Source organism: Pleurotus ostreatus (assembly GCF_014466165.1).
Source record: "Pleurotus ostreatus strain PC9 chromosome Unknown scaffold_2, whole genome shotgun sequence".
NCBI classification, from domain to species: Eukaryota; Fungi; Basidiomycota; class Agaricomycetes; order Agaricales; family Pleurotaceae; genus Pleurotus; species Pleurotus ostreatus.
Window position 1 is genome coordinate 3,999,146 of NW_023503157.1, and position 10,581 is coordinate 4,009,726.

Consider the following 10,581-nt stretch of genomic DNA (forward strand, 5'->3'; position numbering starts at 1 on the left):
TGGCAGACAAAGGAGGTGACCATGAGCCGCTGTCTGTCCAGATGCGACACCTGTCAGAAGGAGTTCCGCCATGACAAGCTGACCCGACGCAAGGAGTCTGTGTGACTCTGGGAGTGTTGTACGGGTCCGATGCCAAGGGTTGAGGAACTGCACTCGGACGATCTCCCAGAGCTTCAGGACTGTGAGGATGAGGATGAGGATGACAATGCTACAACTCCGGACAACTCCAGACTTGAGAAGGGTGACCGTATCTTCGTGGCTATTCCTCCTCTGACTCCGGAGTACCTTTGGAGTCTCCAGGAAGAACACATCCGGGCTTCAGAGACAGTCTCGCAGCGCCTCGCATTGGCCTTTCAGCGCAACAAACCCCACGATCCTCGGAACAGTGCAGTCCCAGACTTCCTTCAGGAATTCAAGGATGTCTTTGCAAAGGAGTCCTTTGATGAACTGCCCATGCCGCGTCTGTGGGACCATGCCATTGAGCTACTGAACAGAGCGGAGCCAATCTCTACCAAGTGCTATCCGCTGTCCCCGGCGGAGCAGAAAGAGCTGGATGAGTTTCTGGAAGAAAATCTCCGGACTGGCCAGATCCACCCCAGCAAGTCGCCCATGGCTGCCCCAGTGTTCTTTGTCAAGAAAAAGGACGAACCACTTCACTTGGTCCAGGACTACCGGAAGCTCAACAACATGACAGTCAAGAATCAGTACCCACTTCCGCTCATCTCGGACTTGGTGGACAAACTCCGGAACACTCGCTACTTCTCCAAGCTTGACGTCCGGTGGGGTTTCAACAATGTCCGGTGTCATACTCCAAATTGGGATTTGTAGTAAGTGACATGAATATTAGTGTTTTATACCTTCCTTCATACACTGCTATAATCCATAGACATCACCTTGCAAGTTGAATCAAGTCCTATGGATCTTGTGTTATGGTCACAGACTTATTTTACCTTACATTACCCTTTTCCAAAGCCCCTTTAATTCCCTTTACTCCTATCCTTCACTCCTACATCAGGATCATTCAACCAATTACTACACATCACTCAGACAAGCTGAAGAGGATTATAGGAGACTGTAGGACAATACAGTAACCTGTAGAACTTGGAAGAATATTCTGGAATGTAGAAGAATTTGATTTCTTCCTTACTAAGCAATTATAAAGCAAGTACTTGGTTTTAGGCTCGGCACTGATGAAACAGGTTTTAAGCACTGCCTCAGGCTCCTAGAACCAGCCGCTCGTACGAGAGTAATTTTCAAGCACGTGATGCCTCCTAAGGCGCGATGTAAACAAGTACATCGTCAAGCAAGCTTGAAACTCTCGATAGAGCGGCTGGCAAAATATGTTGCCGAGATCACCGATTTTGTTCCCATGCTCTTTGCCGAGCTCGCGGCAGGCTGTCGATGTCACTGTGACAGTTATGTACCGGCAGACTCCGGTGCGTAGCTTAGGTACTAATTGGGATATAACCCCATAGTACCGCCCAATCTAATCATACTCCCTCTGGATCCCCTTCTCTTTGACTTCCCTCGACGCCGCCAATCTGCTTGCAATGAGGTGGCGTTGAATATACTGCAAATGTGAGTACATTGTTATTCCAGGAAGCAGTGTTATCAACTGATGGGAGCCTTGTATCCATATTTGCAGAAGGCACTGGCAGGTTCTTGCAGGACAATGCACACGAACGGAATGGAAAGTGTAAAAGAGATTATGAACGGGAACCAAATGAAGACAGATCATGTAAGTATGACCACAGTTCCCCCCCATTTCGTCTCTGATTAAACGATATGAGAAAATGGTTGCGACTGCGAGTCTGCGACGAAGAACTTGAACATTTGGACGTCTACACTCACACAAGCTTGCAAGAAACTGACAGTGCCCATCTACTGGGATCCCTTGGTTCTGCACAACACCCTCTGAGAGCTGACTGTCCTGCTATTTCAATACCTCCCGCCCTTCCTCTTCTATCCCGCTCAATATGACCTCGCCGGTGTCTTGTGCACTGCTATCCATAGTTTTCTTGTTAATTACTATTCATTTACCATACATATTTGGTTCTATATTACATGGGAATAGAAATTATCTAAACTATTGCGTGACAGCCTGCCGCGAGCTCGGCGAAGAGCATGGGAACAAAATTGGTGATCTCGGCGACATATTTTGCCAGCCGCTCTATCGAGAGTTTCAAGCTCGCTTGACGATGTACTTGTTTACATCGCGCCTTAGGAGGCGTCACGTGCCTGAAAAATTACTCTCGTACGAGTGGCTGGTTCTAGGAGCCTGGCACTGCCTTAGCATAGCTTTAGCACAGCCTTGCACAGCCTACTACTCTTGATCCTTGCACAGCCTTAGGATTCGTAGAGTATAAATACCCCCCAAATTGTAGTAGATACATAGACATCATCAAATGCAATGCAATGCGAAGTGAAGTTCAATTTATTAGTTTTCTTTGATCTAGCTGTGCCCTGAGAATGAATTCCTTCAGCATAGTAGGATAAAGTTTGTCCTTATCCTAGCTTCTATATAGAACTTCTGTATAGTCTCATTGTATTAGTAGTCTTGATTATATTGATAATTGAGTACTCAGATCAGTGAAAGCATTCTTTACTAGAGAACAGAGTAATTTGGTAGCCTGTGTCTACATTATTCTGGATACCTGTGTATTGATTCCACCGCATATTGTTTTGTCGTAACCTGGACATTTAGACTGTAGAACGATTCTGCAGGGTGTCTTATTGTGATTTCAGTTTTGGAAGTGATCTAGCAGAAACGTCTGATCTAGAGCTTCATAGTTTTGTCTCATTGCGGAGTCATACAACGTATCCTAGGGAAAGAATATTTCCTCATCATAGTCTTATTGTCATACTTCATTTCAACTTATCTTTAGTACTGTATAGTATTCTATCCTTGTACCTCATCCTCGTGAAGCCATTATTGACTTCTAGCCTACACTCTTTTCCATTCCTATCCCCTATTCCCCTTTCTACTACCTTGTAGAATCCCAGTGAATATTCTTTCAATAACACACATCAGCCTGCAGCAACTTGGGTGACTGTCCGATCTATCTAGACTGATCCGACTACATCCAAAACATTTCAGTGAAACCCCACTGAGTGTGACACCGGATCAAGGAGGGTGATGAGTGGAAGGCTGCATTTCGGACTACGCGCAGACTCTTCGAACCCTTGGTGATGTTCTTTGGACTGACCAACATCCCGTCTACCTTCCAGACCATGATGAACGACTTGTTCCGGGAGCTCATTACGGAAGGTGTGGTTATTATCTATCTGGATGACATCCTGATCTACACCAAGACGCACGAAGAGCATCGCCGGGTTCTCAAGCGTGTCCTAGAGATCCTCCAGCGGAACAAGTTCTTCCTCCAAGAGGACAAGTGCGATTTCGAGCAGACCAAGGTGGAGTATCTCGGAGTTGTCATCTCTGAGGGTAAGATCAAGATGGACCCCGTGAAGGTCTACGGAGTTGCGGACTGGCCGACCCCTCGGACTCGGACTGAACTCCAATCCTTCCTTGGGTTCGTCAACTTCTACCGCCGCTTCATCAAGGACTACTGGCATATTGCCCGGCCTCTCTTTGACCTCACCTGCACAAAGGAATGGCAGTGGAACAACTACGCTCAATCTGCATTTCTTCGGATCAAAGAGCTGATCACTTCGGAACCTGTTCTGGTCTTTCCGAAGGAGGATTGGCCGTATCGGGTTGAAGCGGACTTGTCAGACTATGCTACGGGTGCAGTCTTGTCACAGCTGGATCTGGATGATGGTAAATGGCATCCTGTCGCATTCTACTCTAACAGTCTACAGGCTGCGGAGCGGAACTACGAAATACACAACAAGGAGATGCTTTCAATCATCCGGGCACTCGAAGAATGGTGGCACTACCTTGAAGGCGCGGAGACTCCGTTCAAGAGCTGGATGGACCACAAGAACCTGGAGTACTTCATCAAGGCCCAGAAGCTCAACCGTTGTCAGGCCCGCTGGTCCCTATACCTCTCCCGCTTTGACTTCACTCTCCAGCATCGTCCGGGTCGGACTATGGGTAAACCAGATGCTCTCTTGTGACACTCGGATCACTCGGATGGTAAGGACAACAACAAGGATGTGGTGATGCTTGTAAGGGCAACCTCAAGATAGCCAACAGCGCAGGCCTAGCAGAGGGAGAATCCAAAGAGATGAATAAGACTAACTACAATACATGAGAGGGCTGCTCACCTAGCAGAGGGAGAATCCAAAGAAAACAGGATAAGGATTCTCCATGCTAGGAAGCAAAGTATATACTGTAGTAGCGTGAGAGGAATGCAGGATAACTGTACAGTACACCAGCCACAAGTCCGAACGAATATCACAAGGTATGAGGAAACATGTGATAATGAAGTGAAGGGTAAATGCACAGGAGTCGTGCCAGCGACTTGGGGAAGTAAGGGCGAAGAGTAATGAAGTGGGGAAAGAGGATAGAGGTAACCCGGACAAGCCCCGAAGAGTATAGACAAGTCCAAGCGAGTCCGAAGTGTCCGAAGTGCAGGAAGACTCCGGAGTCACTGGACACGGCTCGGATGCAAAAGGAGTGGGCGGAAAGGAAGTGGAAAGGAAAGGGAGCAAAAAGGAACGAAGGGGAACGAAGGGAATGTAGGTAAGAGTCCATGGGATGAAGGAAAGGAGAGAAACCAGGAGTGTCCCCTTACATAACAAGGAAAACCTGGTGGGTGGACGTCCTAAGAAGCTTGCTACGGCTGATGAGAGGGCAATCATCAGCCAAACCAACTCTGGAAAAGCTGAGAATGCTGTTCAGGTCACCAAAAACTTGAGCAAAGTCCTCAGTGATGTCTCCACACAAACTCTGTGCAATGTCCTCAAGAAAAATGATATGAAGGCTGTGGTGAAGAAGAAAAAACCCTTTCTATTAGTCAAACATCAGAAAGCACGTCTTGCTTGGGCTTTGAAGTACAGGAATTGGACAGTGGAGGACTTCAAGAGGGTATTGTGGTCAGATGAAACTAAAATCAACAGATTTGGGTCAGATGGTAGGAAATGGGTGTGGAAACAGAAGGGGGCGCCTTTGCAGGATCGGGAGGTTGAAGGAACTGTCAAGCATGGGGGTGGAAATATTATGGTCTGGGGGATGATGGGATGGAATGGGGTGGGGAGAATGGTTGAGGTTGAGGGGAGGATGGATGCCCAGCAATATGTGGACATTCTAGCTGATGGTCTCCTTCCCACCATTGAGGAGTGCAATATCCCTGCAGAGGATGTGATCTTTCAGCAGGATAACGACCCCAAGCACACCTCAAAATTGGCACAGAAGTGGTTTGAGGATCAAGAGATTGTGGTCATGGACTGGCCTGCCCACTCTCCTGATATTAATCCCATTGAACACCTCTGGGAGCACATCAAATGCCAACTCAACACCTACAATACACCATCTAGAGGAGTACATGAATTATGGGAGAGGGTTGCAGAGGTATGGGATGGGATTGATGTGGAGGTATGCCAGAACCTTATATCAAGCCTTCCCAGGAGGATTGAGGCCGTTATCAAGGCCAAAGGGGGGAATACCAAGTATTAGATAGTACACTCAAAAAACCCTTTCAATGCAACCCTTGATTAGAAATTCTGTAGAGTATCCTAGACTTATCCGATTGACTTGAATCAAGATTTGTCACTTAGCTGAAAAGGGGCACTACAAATGCTACACTGACCCTGAGCCACCATTTTCAGTAATTCCTCCGTTATTCAGTGTTTTGTGCAAAAGTGACCAACATAGAAAGGGTTTTTTGAGTCACTGTACTTAGCATTACTTATCACATTTTGGAACTCCAATAATTAATTCTTCTTGTTCAAACCACACTATGCGCATACGCGACCTCGCCAGTCCCCCAAGTGGGTAACACTCCCCACAGCCTGGGTTACAGGCAATCCCCCTTCCCTGGGCCACGGGACCCTCACGCTAGGGACACAAGCATTCTCCCTACCCCTCGAGCCCCGACATTCCACACAGTCGTTACAGGTACGTTCATGCTGATGATACTTCCATGGATTGTGTATGCATTCTCATTGGCTACTAGCCTCATGAACAAATCATTGCCTCCGCTATATACTATTATCAAGCTGATCCCGAGATCAAGGATCAAGGCCTCAGCTTCCAGCGCCGAAAAGATAACAACTCGGATTTCCCCAGCAACAAACTATATGCACACCACATTTGTCTACTAGGTCTAGCCTTGATTACTGGGAATCATATTGATAGTTTGTACCCTCATCGCAGGACTTCGATATTGATTTTGTGGAAGATGGCACCAAAGTTGGTGATGGAGAAGAAGAAGAGGATGATGAAGACAAGGAAGATGAAGACAAGGAAGATGAAGACAAGGATGCCGATGGTCCTGAACCAGAGCACAATTATCCCAGTGACTGGGAGTACACTGAGCATAATGGAGCACAACAACCACATTCAACGTTGGACCTACCTATTTTCACCAGGCTCGGAACCGTGCCTGCCACCGGGGCCCATGGATTGCTCAGTGTTCGCCCTGATGTAGTACATGTATTCTTGAACCGTTTCAAGGCCGTAATCATCCACGACTATGTCACAATAGGTTAGTGTCTGCCGATGGCATGTGGTGGAAAACGTACTAGCACCGCGGTAGTCACCAAGTCCAATCAACCCACAGGGAGGATAATCACCTTCCTGAATTGGATACAAGTGAGTCTAGGACATAATATATTGGCATACTCTCACTCACAAGGTTGCGTATGATGTTTACATGTTTACTAGCACAAAGTTGGTGGGATATCACATTCTCTCTCTCCGATTCTGCTGCACCGCCAGCAACTAGGAGAATTGTGAGTCCACATGTCAATAGTTTGACCATGCTCAGTGACAACGTGGACAATCCGTCCAGCTCTGCTTTTTCTTGGTAGATGAAAATCAGATGGACCCAGATGACAATGACACTGCCTTTTACCACAGCTATACCACTTCAGGTTTGGTGGGGATGAGCATCTTATTGTCCTTGGATGTTCCATGGCAAGCATGGCTGTGCAATATTGCCACTTTGCACCTGTTGATTTCAATTGCCTGGAAGTGCCTTGTAGAGGTGTCTATACGGGTCATATTTAATCCTAGCTAAAAAATATTGAGGTTTGCAAATCACTAGCTCTCAATTATCCTCTTGGTCGCATGCGGTTAGAAATCACTTGACAGCACCGCAAAGAAAGCCCCAATAAACACTGACATGGTCTGTGTAAGGGCAACCTTAAGATGGCCGACAGCACAGGCCTAGCAGAGGGAGAATCCAAAGATATGAATAGGACTAGCTACAATACATGAGAGAGCTGCTCACCTAGCAGAGGGAGAATCCAAAGAGAACAGGATAAGGATTCTCCATGCTAGTGTAAGGGGACACTCCCATTTTCTCCTATTCCCCTGTCCCCCTCCCTTCCTCCTCATTCCTTTCTCCCTTCCTTCATCCCACGGACTCTTACATACATCCCCTTTGTCCCCTTTCCTTTCCACTTCCTTTCCACTCACTCCTTTCGCATCTGAGCTTCGTCCGGTGACTCCGAAGTCTTCCCGCACTTCGGACTCGCCTCGGACTCGCTCGGACTCGTAGATACACTTTGGGGCTCATCCTGGCTACCTCCGTCCTCCTCTCCCACTTCGTTATTCCTTGTTCCCACTTCCCCAGGTCGCCGGCACGACTCCTGTACATTCCCCTTCCACTTCATTATCACATGCCCCCTTGTACCTTGTGATATTTGTTCGGACCTGTGGCTGGTGTACTGTACAGTTACCCTTCATTCCTCCCACACTACTACAGTATATACTCCGCTTCCTAGCATGGAGAATCCTTATCCTGTTCTCTTTGGATTCTCCCTCTGCTAGGTGAGCAGCTCTCTCATGTATTGTAGTTAGTCTTATTCATTACTTTGGATTCTCCCTCTGCTAGGCTCGCGCTGTGCGGCCATCTTGAGGTTGCTCTTACAGCTAGGAAGCGAAGTATATACTGTAGTAGCATGAGAGGAATGAAGGGTAACTGTACAGTACACCAGCCACAGGTCCGAGCGAATATCACAAGGTACAAGGGGGCATGTGATAATGAAGTGGAAGGGGAATGTACAGGAGTCGTGCCAGCGACTTGGGGAAGTAAGGGCGAAGAGTAATAAAGCAGGAAAAGAGGATAGAGGTAATCTGGACGAGCCCCAAAGTGTACAGACAAGTCCGAGCGAGTCCGAGCTGTCCGAGCGAGTCTGAGCGTGTCCGAGCGAGTCTGAGCGTGTCCGAAGTGTCCGAAGTGCGGGAAGACTCCGGAGTCATCAGACGTGGCTTGGATGCGTAAGGGGTGGGTGGAAAGGAAGTGGGACAGAAAGGGAACAAAGGGGAACAAAGGGGAACATAGGTAAGAGTCCATGGGATGAAGGAAAGGAGAGAAAATAGGAGTGTCCCCTTACAGTCTGACTGATGCACACAATGATATCGATTCAGGTGACATAGTTTTGAATCCCGAGTTACTAGTATATGTGCCAGCACAGTATGTCATCCTGCAACGGTGAGTAATAATCAAAATCCTATCAGACCCAACATGCCCACAAACTACAAGTATCTTTGCCCTACACTCTATTGCCTAAGGACCTCTCCAGACCACAGCTCAATGGTAACCACCGCCGATAATACACCCATTCCTATAAATTCTCCAAAGATTCTCTCCAATTTGACAGTTTCTGCAGCATTAGGTGGTGGTAGGTTGACACCTCGCATTACTAAAGTACAATGGTGAGACCAAGATGCTTGAGAGTTCTGTGCACAAGAAATGTGTTTAATCTCTCATAGTCAGTAAGAGTAGGGCTGTGTGCGGCATCCCAGGTCCATAAATCACGAGTGATCTAGTGATATGTTGCCAAAATAACACATGTCATGTTGTCAGTTCGGAGCAAAAGATAACTCGTATGTAGAGTGTCAGGAATTTCTTTCAATGACACCGCGCAATGAGCACCGCAGTCTGTTGTCAATATTCTCAGAATATATATCAAGTAAAATCTGTAGAATGTATGAGCTAGTAATAGACCTCAGTCGTACCAGGTAGTGGTTTGAAGCTCAGATATATTGTAGGGAATATATCTACCTGTAGAACGTACAAGTTAAGGCATGCATATCACTAGGTTACAACTGGGCGTAACTAGAAAATACATACCTCATACCAGGTAGTACATAGTGATTTGAAGCTGAGACATAAGGATAGGAGATGATGCCTAAATAGTACGTGCCAATACTAATGCGGAAAGGGGAAGTACATAAAAAGAAAGAAGTGGATGAGAGAATCCTCAAAACAAAGTTGCGTCCATTCTTTACAAAATCCATTTGAAAGATCATCGATCATGGCCTTCCGAAGGACACCTCCCCCACAATAATGCCTATGTACATGTGGCTGGATTGGCGCAATGGCTGGATACAGTGTAATGCCACGCTCAGGCTCCTTCCCCATACCTGTAACATCCGGCTTCTCAATATTGTTAGTGGTGATCCTCATTGTTCCTCTGTTGAACCATACAGTACCTTAGACGCTCAAAGTTCCACTCGCAGCAGAGTCATGAGCGAACACAAGGGACGGCATCGCCGCGCCGCCCGACTGCACCTCATACGGCAATGATTCTCCTACATTTGAGACAAAGGTGGTCGATGCAGTTCAACGTATATGAATGAATATGCGGCATGCCAGCACTGAATGCAAGGATCGCTGGAACCTGTACAACCAGGTTAGTAACCTGGTTAGAGCCCCTGCTGTCACAAACCCTAAACATGCTTTATACTCACGCGGTCATATCGTAGAGCCAACGAGACTGAGCATTGAACAAAAAATGTAGAAATTCAGACTTACCGCTTGTGAATCTCCATGTAACATAACAATATTGATGGTCGAAGCAGCTTCAAGCGTATTACATGGTCACCCAAGGCGAATTGCACCTGTGGAAAGCCACACACCAAAAAGGCCGACAAAATAGATAAGGCCTGCGATACTAATTGAATTTACGGCTGTAAGATAAGCATTATTTCTTACCGTCTTGAATGAACAAATCGAACAGCGATGATGGGTTTATCAGCTGAAAACCATGTAGTCGTGCTTTCAACAGCCGAACCCCAAGCTCAGATAGACACAGTTCAGTGAGAGAAACACTCACAGTGCCTGAGGCATTTGACCAGAGTCAGCATTAAGACGGCTATGATTCCGTGGATAAATGACGGGGTATCCATACCATCCAGTTACGAACCTGCCTCTAAACCCATCAAACCAGTGAACACGATGAATATTGGTCCATTGGATCCCGAACGGTAACACCTAGTCAGGTGGGGTGTAATGTTCTGCGCAGGAGCAGCTAACAATTGGCTTAATTAACAACCATACAATTGTCGAGGAATAAGATACTTGCATGCCAAAGGCTCTCCGATCGCTGTGGCCGCTACGGCAACACATGTCAGCGCAAGAATAAACAAGACGATGGTAATAAGCCGTGTCCTTCCCCACAAAGACCATACTCGTATTACCATTATTGCTTACGGAGCGAGTTAGT

General features: G+C 46.9%; 1 protein-coding gene across 1 annotated transcript; it reads right to left on the minus strand.

Moving 5' to 3' along the window:
- Nucleotides 1-6,271: 6,271 nt before the first annotated feature.
- PC9H_004297 (uncharacterized protein) lies at nucleotides 6,272-6,887 on the minus strand (the record flags this gene model as incomplete). The annotated part of the gene is made up of 4 exons (XM_036773884.1): nucleotides 6,272-6,437; nucleotides 6,483-6,597; nucleotides 6,649-6,703; nucleotides 6,759-6,887. 4 exons carry the CDS (start codon nucleotides 6,885-6,887, stop codon nucleotides 6,272-6,274), a joined length of 465 nt encoding a protein of 154 aa, XP_036635357.1.
- Between the last annotated feature and the right edge of the window lie 3,694 nt (nucleotides 6,888-10,581).